At 42.9% G+C, this 25,962-nt stretch overlaps 1 protein-coding gene and 1 long non-coding RNA gene across 3 annotated transcripts in view; one reads left to right on the top strand and one right to left on the bottom strand.

Moving 5' to 3' along the window:
• LOC147261523 (uncharacterized) overlaps positions 1–25,962 on the bottom strand; it is a 76,710-nt gene that overhangs the window by 45,985 nt on the left and 4,763 nt on the right. Inside the window, exon 3 of the long non-coding RNA XR_015115783.1 lies at positions 18,292–18,423. This is a non-coding gene — a long non-coding RNA (uncharacterized LOC147261523). The remainder of the gene's footprint in view (positions 1–18,291; positions 18,424–25,962) is intronic.
• ephb1 (EPH receptor B1) overlaps positions 14,632–25,962 on the top strand; it is a 159,473-nt gene continuing 148,142 nt past the window's right edge. For both annotated transcript variants that reach the window (XM_086203572.1, XM_086203571.1), the window contains exon 1: positions 14,632–14,936. In XM_086203572.1, coding sequence (XP_086059698.1) covers positions 14,876–14,936 — 61 coding nt within the window. In that variant the 5' untranslated portion in view covers positions 14,632–14,875. The remainder of the gene's footprint in view (positions 14,937–25,962) is intronic.

Raw genomic sequence — 25,962 nt, 5'->3', positions numbered from 1 at the left:
TTTGCAATGCAGAGGAAAAAAAATATCGAGAACTTGTGCTCAAGTATTCTAATTAAAAGGTAGTCAGTACAGACAAGTCCCCCAACTGACTTTGATTACTACTTTGCACTGATGCATAGATTTAGACTCTTTTTTTTGCATCTAGTTATTTCTTCACAAGGATTTTTTCATAGTGTCATGACAATTTTCTCTAACGACGTACGATTTGGTTTGTTTATACAAGAAAATAGCGAGAAATGATCGCGTTCTTGTGCAGGGTAATTAATCTGAGATTTAATCATTTCAAGATGTCAGATAAATGAAGTCAAAAGCACAATATTTCCCTCTGAGAAGTAGTTGAGTTGCAGTAGAAAGTAGGGATAAAATCCTTTTACAGTAAGTATCTCTAATATGTTCTTGGTCACCAGTAGAGGGCGATGTTTCGGTGCCAGATTGTGGTTGTTGGCAGTAGATGGTGGTATTTTTATAGGTTTAGAATTACTGAGCTAAATAAAAAGATGCTTTTTTTTTCCTCTTTTCACCCAAAGGCAGGTCAAATTCAGCTGAACAGAAACAGCAAAACAAACATTCAAACCTTCAAATAGTGTATAACTCAATAAAAATGAAAATTGATGGTTGAAGAGTCATGCACATCCACGAGGTTGTAAGATTACATCCTTATTCCAGCCTCTTGTCCCACACAGTTGCAAATAGCAGAGTTTTAAGTAGCCTCAGAGCAATCGACCTTGGTGAAATGACTTAGTTTGGGGTGTTTTTATGCTACAGTGGCAACTATCACCCTATCAAACAGCAGCTTTATCCCCTGGACAAACCAGCAGCAGACATGAATGTATATAAACAGATATATAAGAAGAATACAAATGGATAAGGGAAAACAAGCCAAACTACCCGCAGGAAGCACAATAATACACGTGGTAAGTAATAAACTATATTTGGTATTTAAAATAGTCTTTTACTTCTGTGTAGGTTTGTTGTGGGTATTCCTATTTGAAGTGTAAAATTTAAAACAAGTGTATGTAGAAGAGTTCTGTTAAAAGCCTCATTCCAAATTCTAAGTGAGCACAAGTTGCGCACAAACCCTCGTAAGGTTTTGTCAAGCTTCTGTACAAAGTATTTTTTTCTTAAAAGTTACACGTGACTGATGGGATAAGATAAATGTAATGAAGTAGAAAGAAAAAAGTATTTCCACTGAATTACTGTGGAGTAAAAGCACAAAACGCCCTAAAATGCATACACGCTAAGTATAGATACCACAACACTGTACTGAGGTATAGAACTTGAGTAAAAATACCAAGTTACATTCCACTACTGCCTCTACATGACAAACTGTTGTGTGAAAACAATGTAAAACTAGACTGGCAATAAACCTCCTCGCAGGAAAACATAGACCACGTTCAAACAGCGGCCATGTTCCTGTGATGTCACACTCAGCTAGGAAGCTAGAGTTCTGGATAGTGTCTTACTGTTGGATTCTAAGTTGCAACCTGAAGAGAATCTGAGAAATTCTCATCATGATAGCACTTCCTGATTGACCAGCAACTGAAAAAAACAAAAAAAAACAATAGATATTAAGAGTTTAAAGGAATATTGAGGACATTTGAAACTGAAAACCTATTTGAAAATCCGTTAGCCACATTTAGCCAGGAGCTAATGTAATAACTTCTTTCCTATCGTATCACATGACAATAACAAGCAACCTTAGCTAATAAGTCATGAAGCTAACATACGCATACAACCATGTCCCAGCAAAGTTGCTGATATTTATCAAATATGATAGGAAAGGAGTTTTTTGTATGTTAGCTCTTGGTTAAAGGTCACTAACAGCTAATTAAAAATGCTGTCATACTTATAAATACGGCTCAATGACATTGGGTTTTACTCTCCATTTTTTTTTTTTCAATTTCTGCTCAACTGGGAAGCAATGAAATGGTCAATATTTGTCAGATTGGCTACATTTGTACAAGTGGCATCCTGGAATGCAGTAGCATGTCATTATCCAGTATCTTAGCTTCCCACCCTGAGGGACATCAGAGGAAAACGGCCACCATGTGAGCAGGTAGTCATTTAATCACAGATACATTTTCAAAACACTTAAAATGGCCAAAGATGTACATTTCAAAATTATGAATACATTTTGTCCTTTGGCAGACGCGCTAGGGCTTGGATTTGCTTCTGAAGTTTAAACGGCTGTTTCTGCTTTTGGGGCCCTTAAACTGTGGAACATCTTTTCTTTTCATGTTTAGTCACAATTTTGGCAGAACCTGTAGCCTGTAGATCTCAAAATGATTGTCAGTAAAAATCGAATTCATTCTTTATGGATCACTTTGCACCTTAAAATAAATCGGTTTCAATAAATAGAAGAAATTATCGTCTTGAAGGGAAATTTTTATTGAATATATATGTTGTAGAGAATTGTACTGAAATACAATTTCAATCCATTTATTTTGTTTTGATGTCAAACACTGGGACAAATGGTGACTGAAACTCATTTACATGTTTACCAGGGTTCACTTAAGCAATAATTAAACAGCTAAAATTCTGATTCAAGTAATACGGAAATACACCATTATCATGTATTTGGATATTGATTTAAAACATGTACGAAATAGAGCAGCACGGTGGTGCAGTGGTCAGCACTGTCCCCTCACAGCAAGAAGGTTCCAGGTTCAAGTCCTGGCTCCATCACGGGATCTTTCTGTGTGGAGTCTCCATGTTCTCCCTGTTCCTGTGTGGGTTCTCTCTGGTACTCCAGCTTCCTCCCACAGTCCAAAGACATCAAGAGGGGACGAGGCTGATTGATACTCTAAATTGACCGTAGGTGTGACTGTGAGTGTGAATGGTTGTCTGTCTCTATGTGTTGGTCCAGTGATGGACTGGTGACCTGTCCAGGGTGAACCCCGCCTCTCACCCAAAGGCTGCTAGGATAGGCTCCAGCCCCCCCATCCCGAAACAGGATAAGCAGTTGAAAATGAATGAATGGATACACAAAATAAAACATTTCATAAATGTCTATGTAGACAATCTAGAAAGATATGGTGTAGTTCAATGATTTATCTTATAACCTTTTTAAAAAGTGCTCTACATCTTAAGAAATGAGCAAAGAGAACAGAAATGACAGAGAATCTTTGTAGCGTCACTGTTGATCAGCTGCTGCCCTCAACTGTGCAGATTAATAGACTAGAGTGCTTCCTGGTAGCCGCTCATTACTGGCAACTCTGTGCTGTGGAAGGTAGCCACAGGCCCCATATGCTGGCACCCTGACTGTCTGGCAGGAAGTCATACGGACTTTCTTTTTTCCGTTTTCTGGGGTGCATCTTCCTCATCACCTCACTTCCTTCTCTTGAGGGGATGGATCGGAGCTGACCTTCTGCCAAGTGACGAGGCGATGTTTTCTTCCTCTTTTTCTATTTTCACGGGCAGCTCTCTCCCCATCATTGCTTCCCCCAGGAATTCTGGAGAACAGGTTGCGTCTTGCTGCACCCAGCATCCAGGCTCCTCCTTCTCTTTTGTGGGGTGATCCGGATGCGTCCACCTCCAGCATCTTATTCATCGGGTCAAACTGTGTAAATCTGGTCACCACTAAACATTTCATCTTCATCTTTACCAGGGAACAGAACACTGCCCCTTAAACATTGCAGCTGCTCGCCCATGTGGTTCACCACCATAATATTGTCAGGTTTTAGATCTGTACGGATCAATCTGAGAAAAAAAAAAACAAAAAACAGCTGTAAAGTCATTATTAAAAATGTCATGGAATATAATTTTCCCGCATCAGCAAACGCAACTTTATGTAATTAAAATGCACCAGAGGACATTACAACTACGACTAAATGTAATTACAGCTTCTATTAGTGAATGTGGCCTAACCAATAAGGTGAAGTTACTTTAGGGAAACAGTAATTTGCATGAACAACATCAGTAGCTACAATGACGCTTGTCCCTTCATCCGTTTTTCTCCTCTCAGTTGTCAGCGAGTTACGCTACGAATGGGATTTTAAAGTGCGTAAGATACCGCTGAGCATCGTTTGTTTTCAACACTTCCTTTGCGAGCATGACAACGTCCTGGTTTCTGATCATTTTCACACTCGCAGTTTGTTGAGTGTTAAGCTTCCAGCACTCAGAGATGTTTGCAAAGGGTTCAGTCCCTGAGAGGGTCTGTAGTCTCCTTCTTTGAACTGAAAGCTTGCGTCTGCCATGAGGGAATATCACATCTAGAGCCGTACTCACTCCGTACGCACTTTGACCACATGACGAAGGCAAAGTTCTGTGCTCGAAAATTTAAAAAAAAAAAAAAGAGAGAGAGATGATTTGTTGAACTTACCAAATGGATATTCAGGTATTCAGGTCGCTCAGGTTGGGAGATCTTCTGTACACGTGATTTTGCAGATATTCCATATCTGTAAAATAGATGACGCTCGGCAAACCAACAGTCGTCTCCTTTTGAAGAACTCAACATTGCTTTCAGTATATTTCAATCGTTCAAAATGGCCGCTAAACTTTCCACGAATAACCTCTAATGAAGTGGCTTGACTAATCCGGTCCTTCATCACAGCCTCAAACCATAAACTCATCACAGATGCATATTTAGATCACTTGCTACCAGAAGCTACCAAAAAGAGCTTTGGTGCGATGCATCTGGAAGTCACGTGGATCAAGACTCAAACCATCGAGATTCATTGAAAATGTTCATGCGGTGACTGTGGTGGAGAGACAGCCTGATCACATGACTGGTCATTTTTCACCACATTCACAGGACTCGGCTTCGCGTAAACTGTAAGTTACTTCCCCTTAACAAACAAGACAGAAGAGCAACAGCTTTAAGTTTGACCTCATTGTTATATGGTATGTTGACTATTTTTATTTTAATATTCTATTAATAAACCTCTATGAGACAGAAAGGAAATGATGGAACCTAACAGTTCATCTCCAGCAGTTTACCAGCGTGTAGATCCGTGTGTTTACATTTGCGCTTTTCATCGTTGGTCGACTGAGCCAGTGAAGCGTGATTATTAAGAGTCTGAATAGGAGCTACTTAAACTTGAGGTTACAAAACAGATTTGAAAACGCAAAACCTGATCACAAATTTGTGTTGCTCAATAGTAAACGCGTCACGCACCACAAGATAATAATAAATCGGAGTTAATATTTCAAATTTCCCCTGCCTAAATTTCCCCAGTGCTGGATTAATAAAGTATTCTTATTATTCTTGTTCTTATTCTGAACAAACCCCCAAAATATCTGATTAAATTACACAGTAAACAACATCTCAGGCCTTGGTTTGAATGTTCACATGTCCACAATATGTTCCCATGACAGATGGTGGTACGTGTGGAGAAAAAACCCCACACACCTTCGCTCTGATCTTTACCCATTCTGACCTGGTTGAGGTCTCCCTGACTATGTTCTTATCTGCTGCGCCCTCCAGTGGTAGGAGCCTGTTATTGCTAATTATTGCTAAAGAATTCAATAAAGTTGGAAGGATTCAGTGGTACATTGTCTGTAAAAAACAACAACAACAAACAAACAAAAAAAACAATAAATGAACAAAGTAAAAAATGAAATAAAATCAGAAATAATGTAGGACAATAGTAAATATATCAGCTTTTTCCTCCAGCACTCAGCATACAAACAAAGCCAAGGCTTCCGCTCATGAGGACTCATATCTAATTGCAAGGATCCATCTTGGTGGCCAGGTGGCGCTGTGGCCTCATTACACGGCTGAACACCGTGGTACAAGTGTTGTGTAGTAACCCAGAATGTGTTCTTATTTTAGACAAGTGGAGGGCGGGTATGCCCCACTCAGGGTGTAATGAAAAGAGCAACACACATTTCAGTGTTACTGTGTATATACACACTTTTTCCAGCAGATTGGACCGATTCTTGATGACACTCCATGAATGCATCTGACATTTGAGAAACCCTCGGGACTTTACCCATCTTCTTTGACCTGAAAAAATTCAATAATAACCTTTGACCCTTGATGCTCTCAATTGTCATTTTGCTCCTGAGTTCAGCTGGGAGTGTCCAGAGCTCTGTGGGAAGGGGGGTGGGGGGATCTCCTGAACTTGTCCCTCTGACTCCTTGGAAGGACAAAGACAGAGGACATTTCACATCCATACTTCCTCCTTGTGTTTCAGCTCAAACCCAGTCGTGTGACATCAGCCTGCTGTTTTCATCCCATCCAGCAGAGGTGCTAGAGACCAGCGTTCACCTACTACTGGTATAAATAGACACCAGTTACAGGACTCTCTCGGGGACCCGTCTGAGCTCCAGGAAAGGATGGAGACTTGAAATAAAAGTGGACCACAGTTGTGTCATATTTGTGATAACAGTCGTCACTGCTTACACAGTTCACCGCTACTTTGCACTGAAAGGAAAGGGTTGAAGGCACGTGCTGATGCCACCGACAAAACTGAAAGTAAAATATTAAAAAATTCTCAAACTGCCTTTACATCATCCACAAGTCATTCTTTCCAGTTCTCGCATCAAAAAATACGAGTGTACTACCATATTTATAGTATACAGTGTACACAGTAAAGACCTGAGTTAGTTCCTGAGTTCCTGATGATGAACTGCAGAAAGTTGTGGTGTTATTCATGGAAAAAATGCACAGAAAATGTGGCTCTCTAACTTTTTCAAATAATGTACCCTCCTTTGAAATATTTTCCTGCCAACTACCCCCTGACCAGCAATAAAAACTTCTCTTTTTTTGTTAAAAATAAAAATGAGGTACAATACAGTGATGGCGCCATCAGTGTTTGATTTAATAAAAGTTCCAATTCTTTAGAATAAATCAACAAATTTATTGCAAACCAGTGTGTTTTTGATTCGTTGGATTTAATTTATTGCTGTTCTGTTTTCCAGTCACAGTGTGTTTCTTTGCTTTGTTTTAGTCATTGTTAAATAGGAGGCCTCACACACACACACACACACACACACACACACACACACGTATTTGGATTATTTGACAGTTTACGGCATTAAACACATGAAATACTGAAGCTAAAATCTTTCATTGAACTCACAGTTACATTCTTTGTTTGATCCTATTGTAGCCTTTTTATTTTATGAATCATTCAAGGCTGATTTTTCTTTCAAAGAACTTTTTTTTTTTTTAAAGTCTCATGCATTACTCCATAGTAACATTTACCCCTACTAATGAAACCCCGGGTTCATGCATTCTTCTGTTTCAGCTCATTTATCAAACTGAGATCAAACCAAATTATTATAAAAACATGTTACCTTCATGTTGCATCATTTTCACATTTTCTTGATAAAGATGCTGTCACTGGGAAAGACTTTAGGAATGGGCGTGCTGAGAAAGTCTGACCCTAAGGACTTTTAAATCTACTGTAGTTTCTCAATCCACATGTCTTGTGTCCTCACATGGGACCGGTAAATCTCTCTTCACACACACACACACACACACACACACACACACACACACACACACACACACACACACACACACACACACACATGTATATTCGCGACAGGTCATTCATCAAGCCCTCAATGAGCTGAGGATCTGGGGAGTGTGGCCTAAATGAGAAATCATTGACTAGGAAACTGTGTAGTAATGGGGTCTGCTCCTGATTGGATCGGGACAGCGAGCCGAGAGCAGAGGGAAAGCTCAGTCGTCTGCGTTTATGAGCTGAGTGAACCGACTTCAAATGAGAGGGAGGAAGAAGAAGAGGAACCGGTCGACAGATAAATGTAGGGAAGGAACTAGAGTGAGAGCTTTGAACTGAACATTGCTGCCATATGATACGAAACGCTGATTAGCAATTAGCAACAGCTAACAAGTCAGTCTGGGTGTGTACTGTAGTAACATGACACACATTGTGTGCACAGTACATGTGGTTTTGACATTTAGGAAGTGTGTGTGTGTGTGTGTGTGTGTGTGTTCGCTATATTGTGAGGACCATGGTACATTTTGAACAAAAAGTGATGAGATATTTGCCGGTTCTCACAACTACAAAGGGCCGTTTGAAGGTCTGGACTTGGTTTTTGGGTTAGGGTTACAATTATGTTAGGGTTAGTTTAAGGATCAGGATTAAATTTAGGCTTTTGGTTGTAATGATTAAGGTAAGGGTACAAGACTAGGGAATGCATAGTGCCAATTATAGTCCTCACAAAGATATGAGAACAAGGGTGTGCGTGCGTGCGTGCGTGCGTGCGTGCGTGTGTGTGTGCGTGCGTGCGTGTGTGCGCGCACCCTATCTTCGAGCCTGCAACAGACTGATAAAACTGCAAGCATCACCTGGCAGAGATGTTTATTGATCTGGTGATGCATGTTGGGAGAAAAGATTGCTTCCAAAGGTCAATGTTAATATCAGAAGGTCATTGTGTTAAACCGCCGCCACAGCGGTTGTTGTTTGTTTGCTTGTGCGCTTGACTGGATAATTGTTGTGTAGATGTGGGCATGTGTTAAATGAGGTAATTACCTAAATAATAAATGTCATAGCACATTGTTGTCCCGTAGCCAAGTGTCATCTTACACTCTCTGTACTCCAAACAGAATAAACATTATTATTGATGGATGGCTTTCTGCTCATCTTTGTGCCCTATGGCATAATAAGCAAGATAGCATGTTTCAACATTTATTTTGTACAGATTATGTGTGTGTGTGTGTGTGTGTGTGTGTGTGCAACTGCATGTGCCTTTTTACACAGGGATAATAGGATTGTTTCAGTACCTCGTGGTGCAGAATAATAAAGTGACTAATTAAAAACCAAAATACGAAATAACAACTCACAAATACTGATTCAAAAACACAAAATGCCATCACCAACTACAACACTCAGGTGGTGGATCAATAAAAGAGAAAGAAAAACAAAACTTTTCCCACAATGAATCAGTCTCAGATAATGGACTTAACAACTAATTTGAGTGGTTCAAACCTCATGTATTTATGTGTCTCGGTAATTAGTGTTGAGACTATTTATGCCACATCTTAATTAATCATGAAATAATATAATAGCTGAAAAATGAATGACAGTTCTATTTGAAAACTTTTTTCAAGTAGGGGCAATTATTAAATTATTACCCATCATTAATTCAACATAATGGGAATTATTTTATTATACCAAGAGCAAAACGATCGCATCATGAGAAGCAGGTCATATATTATGAAGTTATCATCTCATTAGCCATAAATTCTGATGTTAAAATGGCTCATTGTTTCTGCCACCATATTGTAATAACTGAGATTAGTTATACAGTTCCTCTTGTCCTCAACATCTAGCATCCTGTGTGGTCATCCACTATGTTTGTACACAACGTGTGTGTTGTCTCTAATATTCAAATGCAGCCCTCAGCTCTGTGTGCCGAGGTCGGCCGGGGTCAGCCGATGACGGGGGATCAGTGTATGGCAGACACAGGGCAGATTGATTTGACCTACGTTTCTGTCTCTTTCCCTCTCTCAACTGTCAGATGTTTATCCCATTTAGTGTGACAGACACAGGGATGGGGTGGGGTTGGTCGGTTGTGTATGTGCGCTGTCCAGACGTGGCTCTGATCGCACATTCGCCCCCGACGGCACGCTGAGGTTGATAGATTGTACTGAACTATCCGTCGCAGGCCAGGAAGCGGCTAAAAAGACAGGTCAGAGGAGAAGAGGGAATGCATTTTGATGGCGTCCCTGTGAAACAATCAACTAGACGAAAACGAGTGGGATAGGCTGTCACCGGGAGCTGACATAAAGTGATGAGCTGTCAGACTAGTTTTGTTATTCCTCATTAACAAATCCACCTCCTTAAATGTTGCTTTTGTAGCCCGACAACTACGAGCCTCTGCAGTCCAGCTCATGATAACAAGTTTGGGGATACAAAAACCAATTTACCATGTGTCAAATGTTGGTATTGTCAAGGCACCTCTTCTGCAGGAGGTGGGAAATTGAGATGTGTATTACACTGAGGGGGGTTGAGGCCGTACCGTTAATATGGGAAACTTTCTTAAAAGGCTGCAGCAAAGTAGAATGAGAACCCCATTAACCTAATCTGTGATTAGAGAGCCCTAATCATCCCTCAGCTAATGAATGTGTCCTAATCACCGTCAGGAAAATAATTAATCAGTGAATTGTTATATGGTCCATGGATGATTTGTATCGCGTTGCATGATTTTATGCATTAAGGTCTTCAACTCTGTTTTTGGGGTCATTTGCACCTTTTGGGAGCACAATAAGCCCCATTCATGGAATTCTCTAGCACAAAAATTTGTTCCGAAACTCTAAAGGATGTTTTTTTTAACCCTCAATTTCATCTTAGAGACAGGAAGCAAAGCCTGGGACTCGTTGCTCCTGACTGGCAATCACCCGGGCTTTCAAAGACTTGAAGGAACGGCAGAATTCTGGCTTCTTGTGTGTCATTTTTAGAGCCAGACAAACAGATACATACATTCTTTCCTCTCCATGTGCATTAAAGGGCTCCGGACCCACAGACAGCTGACTGCTACAGTAGTTAGCTTAGCTGCAAGGAATGCTAGAAAGAAAGCTGTCTCAAAAGTCATCAGATACGTTGTTCTCCAAAATGGTCTTTGCCTGCATTAATAGAATTCGAGATGTGTTATTAACATTTGCTGCGAAAAAATTCAAAGGAACAATATCTTATAAGTCTCTGATCAGATAATACCCAGCACTACTCTGACTGCAACAGCCTCCCGCCCCGTCTTGCTCTCTCAACTTCCAAAGCCTGCAGTTCCTCCTCTGTGTATTCCCATTCAAGGAGATCAGGTCTTGGTTTGTCCGGAGGTAATCCTCCTCATCCTCTCTAACAAAGTCGGCCGTGCAGTGTCAAACCACTGCACCCAGTCAGGAAAAAAAGTTTCAGCTATTTATTTGACTCTATACAGTAAGAACATCATCTCATCATTTCTCTTTTTTTTCTTCATCGTGAATGTTAAGCACAACTCTTGTTCTATCAAACCATACAAAGACTGTTTTGGATTAAGTTGTATTTTATGACTTTTGAGACACTATGCTGCTGTTTCCCAGAGCTAGCATTAATTACAGCTAAGCTAACAAGCAGCCAGCCATCTGGTGGGTTCCTGGAGCTCAGTCAGGAGGAGAGGAGGGTATCTATCTGCTTTTCTTGCTCCCAAAATGACGGACAGTAAGTGTATTTCCCTATGAGTCCTTTAAGCGTTTTGAAAAAAACAACTTGGCGCTTCAAAAAAAAAGTTGTGTGTGAGACGATGACCAAAACGAGGCCGAATTTCTACAAAAGAAAACCTCACAGCAATGGATGATGGTCTAACTCCCTCCGTTCTGTATTTCACTCCCCTGCACCACAACTGTGCTCACATACTTAAACACAACAGAGTAAACAGGAACACAGCCTCCTGCACATGCACTCCCTCAGTCAATCTTTTATCTCTTTCTCTCACACACACTTGACAAAGCTATAATGACGCTCTTACTCATTCAACGCTGAGCAGAATCTCCTCGTACCATGGTGATTAATGATAACTAAAGAGGTCGAATCTTGAATAGAATTAATATGAGTTAACGACTTATTAATCAAACCGCGATACTTAAAACAAATAATGCCTTCGCTGCATCTCCGCAAGGAGAAATGGAGAGCAATCATTCTTCTTCCTCCCTCTTTCTCACACAAAAACAAAGATTTATTAATGCTATTCTCTAAGTGTTTATGGGTATTTTCATCTTGGCTTGTGTAGGTTTGTGGGGCTGTTTGCTTGATGTGTCATTGTGCGTCAGGAAAGTGTTATTAATTTCTCTGTTGGCTGATGGCTGAGGACAGGTATCATCAGTCTGGGCATTATTGGCAGATTAATGCGAGTGCTGTATTTAGCTGCTGTCCTGTCTCCACATCAGACCAACTGACAAATTGTCTCCAAAAATACATCTTATTTCCTGTACATTTTTCCCCACAACCACACTTCTAACAAAGGTACGGCTCCGTGCTGAGCGTTCAGTGGCTCTTTTGCACAGTTTCACGAGTGTTTCTGGTTCATTTAAGGAAACTTTTGTTTGCAACACAACTCCAAACCATCTGGCCTTTTCCTGTTCAGACTTTCAAATATGCATTCAAATATGCATTAAACAACCTCGTGCCTCCACCACAATGAACCTATTTTCTATCGTCTCTCTTGAGTTGTGACCCAGAAAGTACAGCTGTGGCTCACTACTGAGTCCTGACCCTCTATTTGGGGAACTCTGGTCCAGAGCAAATCTGTATTCAGTCCTGGCTGTGCTCATATTGTCAATGGCCAGTGCCCAGACTCCTGAAGATGGATGAAGCTAAAGTCCAGCCTAATAACCAGTCTATCCCCACCGGGTGGGTGGAGCACTGCGCTCCTCTTTCACCTGCTGAATCCCTACACTATCTTTGTGTTGACTGTGAGACATTTTCACGTGTTCATATTCATCAACACACAAGACTTCATTGTCTCTTAGAAATATGCCTCTTGTTTCTGTCTGCCTTTTTTTTTATTATTCTGCCCCATTATAATCATCTATGGTTATCTTGTGTGTGTATGTGTGTGTGTGTGCCTGCTTGTCATCAACTATACCTCCCTGCTCTCCTGTATCATAAATCTAAATAATGAGTGTGTGTCTGTGTAAACATCGCTGTCTCTATAATATATGCTTTCCTCTCCCTCTCATCCTAAAAAAGGTCTTTTCTACAAGAATACTCGGTGTTGCTCTTGTTGTCGCCTCACACACTATTATGTATTTCCTGCTTGACTTCATTTCAAAATATAGAACAACAGGCTGCAGCCAAAACCATAACACAGGACAAAGAGGGGAGAAATGTAAAGGTCGCGGCACATCGGTCATTTAGAGGCAGAAGCTGTTCGTATGTTTACAGACTGAAAAAAAAGGCACAATAACAGCGAGGTCAGCTCACAAAATGCAGGGGTTTGGGGGGAAAAAAATACTTTGAGAGGTTGCCTTTTTATTTTGTCTTGAAGTGTTGGAGGAATGAAAACAGAGCCGGGATGCTGCACTCGCAAAGGCTTTACCACACAGGAGAAAAATCAGGCCAGCAAGAGAATGAGAGGCTCTCTACAATGTGTTTGGGCTCAGTATTGGTATAGGGCTGTGTTGAGGCTCTCAGGCTGAAATAGGCAAGCACTTGTGTGGCTTTGTGTGAATCATTATCAGAGTTTGTGTGTGTGTGTGTGTGTGTGTGTGTGTGTGTGTGTGTGTGTGTGTTTGCGTGTGTGTTTCTGTGAGGAGCTGCACACACACGCATTTGTGTTATCATACGGGATGCATTTGTCTGTGCTGTAAGGGAGGATGTAGCGCTATTGTTCCTACCTTCCTCATGTCCCCCCCTCCGCCCCAGGGTGTGGACAGCAAACAGGAACAGATTGGCCTGTGCTGCTTCTGTATTTGGGGGATGATCTGTGGAGTCAATAGGTGACGATGACTGGCCTGGTGAAAAATAAGGCCAGGTGGCGATCATATGCCTACATAGCATTCAGCACGGGGGGGGGGGGGGGGGGGGGGCATGCTGTGCTGTGCCATGTCAAACAGTATTGCCAAGTTACTCCCCTATCACTGCCCGATGCTCCCGCAGTATCGGCCCCAGTGTGTTTTCCCCAGTTTATCGACTGGCCACCATCATTAAATGTGACTCACCTCCATTTAAATATGTCCAGTTTTTGTCATTGCTAGGTGCATGTGATGAAAAGCAGGTCAGACAAATGGTGCATTAAGTCACACATAAATGAAAATATAGGTTTATATATCAAGAGTGACACAAACTACCCCCCCCCCACTCCCCTCCCCCTAGCAGGTTAGAAGTATGTGGGCCAGTGTGCTGTGAAGGGACAGCACTGAAGTATTAGGCCATCATGTGGCCCCGGGTAAAACCAGGGCTACTCAGGCTCTAGATTAACAACCCAATTCTTCAGCCCCAGGGACAAATGGAGACATATCTAGCCCAAGACAGGTGTATGGTTTTGGGCAAGAGGGCAGCAAATGCCTCCTTCTTCTACTGGGCAGACCAATGCAGGGTCTTCATGTGTCCCTGTGAGGAAAAGCCCATTGGGTGCACCATCTGTTGCAGCACACAAAGGGTTGACAAGGGTGAGGGAGGGGAGCTGATGTGCAGTGCCTGTTTAATATCGTTTAGAGGAGCGAGTGGATTTGCCAAAGCTATTAAAGAACATTACAAATGGGGTTTGCAGTTGTGCAGGCTTAATGAAAGAGTGTATGTGTGTGTGGGAGGGGGGTGGCTGTTTGAGGGGATGTTCCTCTAAAATGTATCATAGGTGAGGGGTTAACAAACACTAATAAAATTAAAAAAAACAACTAATGTAATCTTTATAAAAGCCAGTTATTTTCATTTACAACGTAGATATTCTGATCCACACCCACACCCTGTCAGATCATCTCCAGGGTGCAGTGGCAGCAGCCTCCCTACTGGTGACGCTATTTCCCTTTCCTGAAACGACAACCGCTTCAAATAGGTCGAGTAAAGTTTTTTGTTTTGACAATGCGAGGTGGGAGGAGCTCCGAGGTGCCCATTGGTTAGAGAGTATCGGTTCCCAGTCGGTGATTGGCCCCCGCGCCTCACTGGGGAGTGCGAGCAGGCAATGCCGGGGCTCTCCCCCCTCTTCTCCTCCTCCTCCTCCTCCTCCCCTCCCCTCCCTCGTTTCTCCTCGCACCCCTCCGCACCTACACTCCGCTCTTCCTCAGCTCTGATTGTCACACATTGTTTACTACGGCTTGAAATGTGACTCACAACAACACGGGCTTTCTGCTGGAGTCTGACAACTGAGGGATTCTCTCTTTTGCCCGCGCGCCTTTGCGTGTTGATAATTTTTGGGGGGGGGAAAAGAAAAGAGAAAGAAATAATTAAAAAAAAAAAAGACCCCAAGCTGTGGAGACCACCGTTCTGCCATGAGAGTGGATTTGTTTGCGCTTTTATATGTGCTGGTCATCACATCTTCTGCGATGGAAGGTAAATAAAGAAATTTGGGATTCTTTCTTTTGTATTCTAAATGTGGGAGATGCTCTTTTTTCCTTTCCTAATCCAAGACGCGCTCTTGGGGGATGATGATGATGATGATGGCAGCGGGTTCTGCGCCTCCCGCCGGTGTAGAGGATGCGGGGATGGCATACACGTGGATGGCAGTAGATGTCCGGGGTTGTGTCTTTATTCCGGAGTCCTCGCTTGGTCTCTCTGAAGACTGATTTGTCTGATTTATTTGAGTTTTAATGGCACAAGAGAAGTTTATGTGCTGCTTATCTCACTCTTTGTCTCCTGAAAAGCATCAATCACAATCTCGTTAAGCTTCTCAATGTTCGTGCAAGAGCTCTCCACAATCTCGTTTTTATCAGCTCGTTCTATTTTCTAGTCTTTATTTTTTTTTGTTCTTCCCCATTTATTCTCTTTTTTTATGTATTCATCTCTCTTTCTCTGTGGCTCTCCTCCTATCCCCTCTTCTTTCACACACCCACATCAAGACAGGCAGCAGTGGCACTATAGTAGCTAATATCTGCTCCTCAGTTAAACGTGGTTTTCATTTCCGCTTTGGAACCCCAGGGACACTGTACTGGACTGGAGTCTCAGACCCCGGCTGCTGCTGCTGCTGCTGCTGCTGGATGGATGGATGGATATCTCTCAGCAGCGTCATGGGATATATAATGTCTCCTCTCCTCTTTTGTATGGTTGCTCATCCCCGCCGATAAATCAAAGCGCAGGAAGGAACACAAACGCACCAGTTTCTCCATACCTGTCACTCCCTGAAGCGTATTAGAAAAAGAAAAAAACAAAATCCTTTTTTGGCCTCCTCTAGATTTGATTCTAAATGGCTTCAGAGTCAGCTTCCCTGGACTCTTCTCATGCTCTGGATCTGCTCTGTAATTTAGTGGTGGCTCCTATTTGTGCTCATCAGTTTGTTTTTTTAATGACAGGCAGCAGAAACGTCAATTCAGGGAGATTAGCGGAGGATGGGTGGAGAGCTGAGAAACTTCCTTGCTTGGAAAAAAAAAAAGGAGGGGTGTTGGGATTTCTCCCCTTAAAAGATGGGATGAAACAGATGGGCAGGGAAATGGCCTCTGGGTTACCCTGGTAACAAGGATGAAAGTGATTTCCGTGTTTGGGTCGCTAATTGAAAGGAGGTTGTCCCATGGGCAGGTTAAAATCTTCACTGATCTGCTCGCCAATCTGTTGCTCTTTCATCTTTTTTTTTTTTTTTTGGTGTGTGTTTGGGTGTGTGTGTGTGAGAGAGAGAGAGCGACAGAGTGGAAGCATTGACCACATTATACCCGCCTCCCTTGTCACCCTTAATCTGATTATGGGTCTAAATCATCTGATAACCACAAAGTGTCACCGATCTGAGTGTGTGTTGGTTTGTGTGCGTGCAGCTCTGACCATATGGACACAGACAAATTTAGTGTATTTGACCTCTCTGTACATGCGCACATGCCCCCCCAATACACACACACACACACACACACACACACACACACACACACACACACAAACACACCATAACACCCTATGCGTCATTGATGTTGAACTGAGGGATAAAAATCAGAACTAGGAAATAAACTACAAGCACTGAGAGGCTCTAATAGAGGAGCACGATGAAGTGAGAAACTCTACGTTTCTTCAAGCGTACCGTCAGATCTAAACCTTTGGCACGCCTATGATGGACGGCGAACAACCGAAAAGTAGAGTCACACGAAGACATTTCCCCAACAGAAAAGTAGGAGCCAGTCAGACCTGAAGTACAGAGCCGACAATAACCAGAGTGAGGATGAGGATTTGCATTCCATTAGAAAAAGAAGCATGTGCAGCGCTCTGTTTCATCCTCATTTGTCTGCTCCCCGTTTCTCCTCTCATCTTCACCTTCTCTCTGCCTACTTTCCTCCACACCTCCCCCCCACATCTCCCACTCTGTCTTCCCTAATTCTCCTCACTAATCTTCCCGTTCCCCTCTTGTCTCTCTCCACCCGTCTTCTACTCCCCCCCCCCCTCCCTCTCTCTGTGCTGTGCAGCTGGTTCTTGCCAGCAGCAGCAGTAATTCTCCCCTACTTACAGAACCATTGCTTATTTCTTTTTGCCCTTAAACCAATTAGGCTTAGATAAGCTCACTCATTTAACAGCCTGGAACTGGGTGGTGCTGGTGGTGGTGCTGGTGGGATGAATGGAATGGAATAGGGAGGAAATGCTGGTTAAAAGACAGAAAGGGACTGAGAGAGATTTAAAAAAAAGAAGATGAGACTGACAGAAGGAGGGAGGTCAGCCGCTTTCGGAAAAAAAAGATGCCGTATCCGTGTTTTACAAATGAGTAGCCTGCAACAGAACTAGGCTGTGGAAGTGTGTGAACACCATGCAGGCCGTCTGAGTTACAAAGATACCTGAGCTACGCCTGCACAGGATAAAACAGCAGCAGTGTGATAAGAGAACATTTGTAATGTGCTACAACCAGTCCCCACGGTACCAGTACTTTACGATGGTAATGCCTCATCAGGGGCCAAGGGAATGAAAAAGATTGTAGCTAAACAATGATAATGATGATGGCTTAAGCAACAGATGATAGTATAGAACCGCACACTGTTGATAAGCATCTATCAGAGGCATTAGAGAGGCGTATTGATCAGAGTTTAGAGAGCGTTCAGAGTGTTGAGGGGCAGCCCCAGACTCCACTGCGTAGCTGAGGTGCCCTTGAGTGAGACGCTGACTTTAAACCTTTCTGTCGTGTTGCTGCTGTCGTACATTTTTAGTGTTTTCTTGCTAGTAATTAAAAAAAGAAAAAAACCTGAGCTAAGAGCTTCCACTGGCTGGAAGCAGGACTGTGCATCGTAAAGCAGTCCGACTTCCCCACGTGTCGCGAAATGCTGCAAAAGTGCGATCGAAGTGTGAACACATTTGCGACACAACTAAGATCAGAATACTGAAGTGTCTTATCAGGAGAGCTGGGTTGGAATATTGCTTTGTCTGTGTAAATGGAGCCACTTACTCCACTCCAGGCCCATAGCTGACCTAAAACTCTGACTTGAGGTCAGTCTTCCTCCTGGGATATACAGTCCACAATGTTTTCTCATCAGAGCAGTGAAGCGACTGCAGAAGTAGCCTCACCTGAACACAGTCTTGATGTTGTGCTGTGGTTTGGCAGAGCTCAAGAGACAGTTGGAACATTTTGTTTCTATTTGTTTTTGTTTTTTGTACAGTCGACAAGTGAATTCATGGAATTCCGGTTTGGATGTTAATGCTTTGCTTTTTTGAAAGAGCACGTGATATAGTGCATCGTGATGTTTTTACTATTTGCAATGACCAGGATAGTGAGGTATCAAAGTATTCCTACCTCGATCTGTGATGGAACAGGGGGACGGTCTTGGCTCAGGTTTGATTGCGCGGGGATGAGTAAAGGACGAACGGAACATCTAGAAACTCAGGACTCGACGAGCATCAGGAGTCCAGAAAGCCCCTGCGGTTCCTATGATTGGAAAAGAAGAAACAAAGATGAACATAAATCAAAGTATAAGTCCTCGCATGAATGTGTTTGATGGTGGAAGAACAGCAGAAAAAAGACATGTAAACATTTGGAGAACACGGAGACCCGGGTCGATCAGGGAACGTCTAGCTGTGAGGCACATTGCGGAATGGGATTCGTGCAGGAAGGGAGGGGGTGACAACCATGACGACCTCAGGGGAGAACGAGGGTGCACTCGCAGGTGTGCTCAGGTGATTGGAATAATGAAGCACAGGTGGCGGAGTTAGTGAGGCTGGGAGAGACAGTACCTGTCCTGTTCCTAAACCTTAGTGATAATAATGATGTAGATGCAATATGTCTTTTTTAATAAGTTTTCTCTGTAGTTCTGTAGTTGGTTGAATGAGTCTCTTATTTTAATATTGTTCTAAAAACTGAGCCTGTAGCATTTCACACTGGCTTTGTTAGGCTACAGTGTTGTACCGAGCTAAGAGAGCTCTGCTACTTGATGTGCCAGTCCTCTGTGTGTGTGTGTGTGTGTGTGTGTGTGTGTGTGTGTGTGAACTCACAGGCTGTGTAGAGGACAGCCTGTGAAAAGAGCCTAATGGATGTGAATGTGAGATTGATACCTCGCTTTTGCTCTCTGATTTGAAATGGTGAGAAAAGAGTCTGAAGAGTACAAGTTCAACATCGGACACTCAGCTGGACTCAAAAGACATGGCAGACTTTCAGGTGTGTGTGTGTGTGTGTGTGTGTGTTTGACAGAGAGAGAGAGAGAGAGAGAGAGAGAGAGAGAGAGAGAGAGAGAGAACTCACACGGGAGTGTATTTTGTCCACAGGCACTGCTGCTGACCTGAGACCACCTAAAGCAGAATTCAATTTTCCACTCGTTTTGTACTGCTGCGTGTGTGTATTGTGCGTGCGTTTGGTTGTCTGTGTTGTCAGTAGAGTGCTAAAGTCATTACAGCTGGCAGGGGCAGCAGACATGGCCTCATTCCATAATGGAGGTTTTATTTTGCCCAAAGTGTAAAGATGAGGGGCGTTCAGGTGTGCTTATGTGGGCTTGTCAGCTCCGACGACGCCCAGCCCAAAACCCTGCCTGCAGTTTGTATAACTGCACTGCTGTGAAGTTGTTTTCTGCTGCCTGTTATGATGGAGGCGTAGTGCACAGAATGCAGCAGTAGTATGGTGCATATTTTCTCTATACGATATGACCATTTTCACTCTCTCCACACATACGCACACACACGCTCATATAGCGCACGCAGACCCCCTCACAGCTCACCTTACCCCAGAGACATCTGAGCCTTCGGAGGGCCAGATGGTGAATGCAAGTCGGGGGCTGGTATGCATGTGCATATTTTTTGTGTACCTCTCTGTGTGAGAGTTTCAAGGCAGAGAGCACGAACAGAGAAACACAAAACTGTGAGTGAGTGTGTGTGTGTGTGTGTGTGTGTGTGTGTGTGTGTGTGTCCTTTCCCATTCCATTCCAGGCCAGAGCCTATTTTCTTTCTCTATGGATATTTCGTCACCATGTTTTCTTCTTGTGTCGTCCGTACATTCCTTCCTTGCAGCAGAGATGCTATCAGCAGTGTTGGGTTGCGCCCATCTTCTTTCGTGCTTGACCCTTTTTAGAGCAGGTGACTGTGACTAAGACCGTATCTGTGGCATCTCAGGGATAAGCAGACCCGCTGCATCACAGACATACACAACACATTAGAGCACAGAGGTGAGAGCGATGACGCCGGTGACACGGTTCAACCTCAAACTGTGTGAGTCATCTGTTTCCTAGTATAGACCTGCTTTTTAAAATGGCAGATGCACAACATGGACAACAGATGCACCCACAAGAGTAGCGCTAACCCTCCTAGTCACGCCTTGTGGAAAAAGGCACTGCTAGGAATTGATTGTGCACAATGACCCGGCTTCCCCGCCACACCATTATCACCTGTCCAAGAGATTGGGTGACAGTTGGTCAGTCGACAGGAAAGGGGAAGCCTCTTTGATGTTTGTCCAGTTGAGAGGTGAGATGAGAAAGAATTGATCATGGAGTCTTATTTCTAACAGTTCACGCTCTGTGGCTCCTGGGACTTCTACACTGACGTCAAAGGATGTATTTAAATACCGTTATTTGAGAAAGCAGAAATAATCTGACAGAAAGAGATATTTCTTCCACCTGACGTCGCTTAATCAGCCCCATGTCTGGCGAATGTATTCTCAGCATGATAAAGATCGCAACATCAGACTTTGATTTCATCATGTAATCATTTCTTTTATTACACGACTGTAAAAGGGATTGCTATATTCTAGAGCCCCCCCCCCCCCACACACACACACACACACACACACACACACACTCCTCACCGAGTCAGTGCACAGCTGGCAGTAGCTGGCTGAGCACTGACCGTTCCCAACTATCGCTCAGGGAAACTCTCACATCCAGCAGGAGGAGGCGTTATCATGTTTAGGTGCTAGCCAGGTGACGGAGTGGCAGCTGGATTTATCTCAGACCCCCACCAGCCAAACATCAAAATAAAGCTCTGAACATGTAGTTTGTCGCTGTTGCTTAAAAATACACAGTCAAGATACTGAGAAGGGTAGTTTACACACAGTAGTTTAGTCCGGAAAGTACAGATTGTGAATATGGCAATACATACTGTATATATATATATAGTTAATAACGAATCGCTTATCAATATCAAATCAGTTAAGAAGAGGAACAAGTGAGTTTGAATTTTTCTTTCTTTTTTTATTATATAGCGGCTTTTTGCAACAAATTCATGGAATCATTCAGAATTCCTGGAATTATCCTGTAATTGATCATCAGGAATGTTTCCATGTAGAATCAAAAATTGGATTTGTCTTCATTTCATATGCTCCACATCTAAGAATTGATACGTGAAAAAAACGCTCAGATGCTTTGCAACAATGCAAATAATTTTTTAATTTTTTTCCATCTTTGATAAACATTCCTAAATAAATGTCATGCTCTTGCGATCACATCCATCTATCTCACACACACACACACACACACACACACACACACACACACACACACACACACCATGTGTACAATACTTGAGAGAGTTTTATGCATCCGCCTCTGATCTACAGAGGCTCATTGTTGACTCACCACCATGTCTGTGTCTTCTTCACTGCTTGATTGTTCTTTTTCAAGAAATTTTAATTAAATCTAACGGTAGATGCCACTCACGCCCCCTTACCTCCCACCAACCCTCATGGATCTTCCTTGGAAAACATATGCGTTTATGAAACGTTCCAAGAGACAATCAGAACTACCAGGCATCCTTGTGAGGACACAGCCGTTGCAGGGATGGGGAGAGGCTGCCGGAGTTGTGGTTTGGAAGAACAAAAAGCTTCATTTACGATTGTTCTGATGAGATGATTGTTCTGATGAGATCTGTTCCTGAGTGAAGGCTCAGAAACATTCAGTTAGCCGTTATAGCCCTCAGGCTCAGGCTCAAGCGCTGGAAGTGGGAAGTTTGGAGGCTGACAAAAGAGAGGGGCGGAGACAGGTGTAGTGGTATGTTGTAAAAAAGTTACTGATAAGCGCATTACTTCACCTCTCTGTGCTGCGTTTTCTTGGGAGCTGCGCACACCGCAAGCTCTCTGCATCTCACTGGGTTTATTTAGCAAATGCAGTGCTTCTGAATGTACAACATATGAAGTTACAATTGCACAGGAAACTTGGTAGTTCTTGCATTTTAAGTAAATCCGAAGCCCAGAGGATGCTGCACATCCAGCTATTAAAGAATTAAAGGCTGAACGTTAATAGGACTGAAATTACAGATGGTGAGAGAAGCAGTTCCACTTCCGATTAAATAAAAGCTGGCTTCTCCACAGGCTCTTTCTCATAGGGACTCACACACACACACACACACACACACACACATACACACACACACACACACACAGACGAACAGTCATGTTTCCGTTTCATTACTTACCCTAACCCTTAACCTTACTTTGCCTCACTCTAAACCCAAGTCTTCACCAGTAAATTGAATTATTTACATCATGGAGACTTGCATTTTGTACCCAAAAGGGAGATGAGTACCACTCTGTGACACACTCACAGATGTGAATGTGCAAGAACCCCCCCCCCCGCCGCCCCCAGCTCACACACCCACACACCCACGCACACACACACAAAGCTTTGATGTGTGGAAAGGAAATGAGCGGAGACAGAGCGCTAAGGGCCCGGGCCTGAGGCCTGTCCCATTATTAATGAGTAAGTGCCAGAGCCTCCCCCAGGTTCAGGACATGTGGACATATTTCACCACACGCCTGCCCTTCTCCTCAACATAAATGTAATCTCTTATTAAACATTAGCTTCTTGGCAAGAGAGGCACAGATAGAGGGGAATTGTGCATTGATATCTGTGTGTGTGTGTGTGTGTGTGTGTGTGTGTGTGTGTGTGTGTGTGTGAGTGTGTCGGCATGAGGAATTAATATTGTGTGGTAGAGAGAAATGAAGTCCCAGCACTGTCTGAAATGGAATTCTAGCTTCCATGAGTAACTCTGATGGACCGCTAAGTAACAGAGGTGGGAGGACAGTTTTCACCCTGCATAAGACTGACTCCTAGCTTCTGTCTGCCCTGTGCTGTCCAATTCTTCAGCTGGGTAAAAAGAGAGTGATTTTGGAGGTAATTAACTATTGATTGGAAACACAGAGGGTAATGGGAAATGAGTGGACAGCATCTCGATATACGAGCAGCCGCCTGGCTGGCTGGCCAGAGTACAACTAGGAAACTGATGGGGCACAGGAGGCATTTCCCTGAAACAAGCAAGGTTAAAGGTAGACTGTTTGGCTTTAATGCTTTGATCTACTCAGGCAAAGAGGATATATGACTTTTTTTAAAGAAATTAGAGAGAAGTTGAAATGCCAAACTTCCAAAAAGTTTTTAATATTGCTTAAGGTGGTTTTTACCTTTTTTATTTTTACAAAAAACTACTAACAACACACTGTAGTGTCTGTAAGTGCATCAACGGGTCTATTTGTGGAATATTGATGTGTGATTTATTTTCATGCTTAATTTAATGACTGACATGATTAAGTGATCCCAGTATATGTTGACTTGTTGACCTTACAGCCCCCCCCCCCCCCCCCTTCATGAATAGTGAAGCCACTCGGGGCCCCGGGGACACATTTTAATGTAATGCATCCCAAGGTCACTTCAAAACCTAGCATCCTTACTCAGGTCGTAAATCCTGTATTCATAATATTTAACATGTAGATGAAATTTCCAATATGAGAGGGTATTGCTTTCTGTATGTGCGTGTGTGTGTGTGTGTGCGTGTGTGTGTGTGTGTGCGTGTGTGTGTGTGTGTGTGTATGTGTGTCGTCCCTCATGAGCTCCATGTGCAATTCTTTGGGTTGGAGGCGAGCTAGAGGACAAAGATTAGAACTCATTTGTGCACAAGAACAGAAGCGAAGAGGGACAAAGAGGGAAGAGTAGCGGAGGATAGGCCTGTATCTACTTACAATCTTATTTGTGCTAATGAGGAAGCTGGGGGGTTCTGGAGACTAACCCTTAAAAATATCCAGCCAGTATACGCCTGTGAGGAATTTGGGATTTGTTGCACTTTTTTTTCTTCTTTTTTTTTTTTATAAAGATCTCAATGCAGAGATGATTTTTTTCATACGAGGAGCCGTATTAGTGTGTGCGCGCATGTGTGTGTGTGTGTGTGTGCGCGCGCGCATTTGTCTCTGTGTTTGGTGTTGGTGTGAGCTTGTTTGTCAAGTTTAGACCCATGAATGATGTCTTGATTCAACCGGTTAGCACAGCTGTCTCATACACACACACACACTCCCCAAGCCCAGACCTGTTCTGTAATGGGGCGCACTGAACAGTATAAAATTCATGCCCCCTCTCCAATTGTTCCCTCCCTCCTCATTCCTTATTCCTATGAAGTCTTTACCCTCCCCACTTCCTACCAAGGCTGGGCATTTAAAGAGGCAAGGCTTTGATGTGAGCTTCACACACAGTTACACATCCACTCATCAGTTTGACAGTGACGTTTGGGTCGAGTCAGCCTGTTTCTGGGAAGAAAAGAAATGATGACATACACTGTATACTCGCACGTATGGACTTCAGTCAGGGAGCTTTTAAATAAATGTAAATGAACAGATGGAAGGATTCTCCTCTGCACTCAGACGGAAATATATGTCAAGATGACAAACATTCCCTCGAAACTCAGTGGAATTTGAATCAGCGGTGTTTGGTCATACACAACCTTCATTTGCTTCAAGCATCTTTCGCCATTTTTTTTTTGTACGACGTTTGCGCTTTCGTAAAGATAGATAACTAGTGCTTGGAGAAATCCAGAGATTTATTTAATGTAACATTTGAATAAAGATAATGAAACTGCAGCTGAATTAGTTTCAACAGAGACTCAGTCGTACCTTGGTGCGAGTGTCTTTGGGGTGTGTCCAATCCAATTCCTATGGTTGTTAAACGTTCAAGCGTATAGATCACGAGCGAGACCTCCGCCAAGGTGCTATGACATCATACCTGAACCTTATCAAACCTAATCAGTTGTTTCTTAGGTTCTTAAGTTTCATCGTGCAACCAAAATTTCATCACAAATTGTCCATAAAATTCAATGACCACGTTGAGCAAAAAGCCTGACAATAAGAGTCAGGTTTGTTAGGTTTCATTAGGTGTGCTCGACCTACACAAATCAGGCGTTGCTTGATCCTGATGACGGACTAAATACTGCAACTAAACCTGATGTAAATAAAACAAAATGTCATTTTTCACCGTGTTGAGCAGCTCTGCCCCCAAATTTAACTGAATGAGTTCTTCCTGGTACTTTCTGTGTAATCCTGCAAAACGACAAACAAACCTCCTTAGCAGAGATTAATGACGTAATCAGAACATTACACAGCGCTAGCAAGGTGGAGCTCAAGTGAGTAATTTAATGTCCGCATAATTGATGTTCATTTATCTTCAGCGATCCATTATGCCTGCAGGTTTTTAGCTTATCACTTGTATTCAAGAGATTACAGTACGTTTTCTCATCGATGGGTTATCAATTAATTACTACAGTTCTCCGAGTGAGTTTGAATGGCGCTTGCTACTCAGTTACACCCGAGCTACTCAGGTGGATCTATCGTGTTTCAACGTATGCTTATGTCAATAGTGACTGTTTAATAACGCTCACACAGCTGATATGCAGAGAAAAGCAGCAGGCCAAGAAGAGTCATGCTGGGATTTGTTGATGTGTGATGGTTCTCCGGTTATTTTCCTCAAACAATACCGAACGGGTTCGGGCGAAGGAGCCAGTGTCACGGGCAGACTCCCTCTCTCTCTTTTATTTTGAGATTCTCATAAAATCATGAGTAACCTAATATTCCGTGAAAATCTTAGCCTACCTAGTTCCCACCGTGTTTATGCAGGGTATTTTTTTTTTTTGGTCTCTCAACTGCTACATCTTACCTTAAATCCTCCAAAAGTACATCTATAAAAGCTTCTAGGCACGTGGACTTTCTCAGTTGGAGGCACAGATGTGTAAGGCTCTC

Source organism: Aulostomus chinensis, chromosome 5, assembly GCF_037954235.1.
Source record: "Aulostomus chinensis isolate RoL2024-O1b breed Wild chromosome 5, RoL_Achi_v1.0, whole genome shotgun sequence".
Classification (NCBI taxonomy): Eukaryota; Metazoa; Chordata; class Actinopteri; order Syngnathiformes; family Aulostomidae; genus Aulostomus; species Aulostomus chinensis.
The sequence above is the reverse complement of the archived record's forward strand: the minus strand, read 5'-3'. Positions and strand labels throughout refer to the sequence as shown.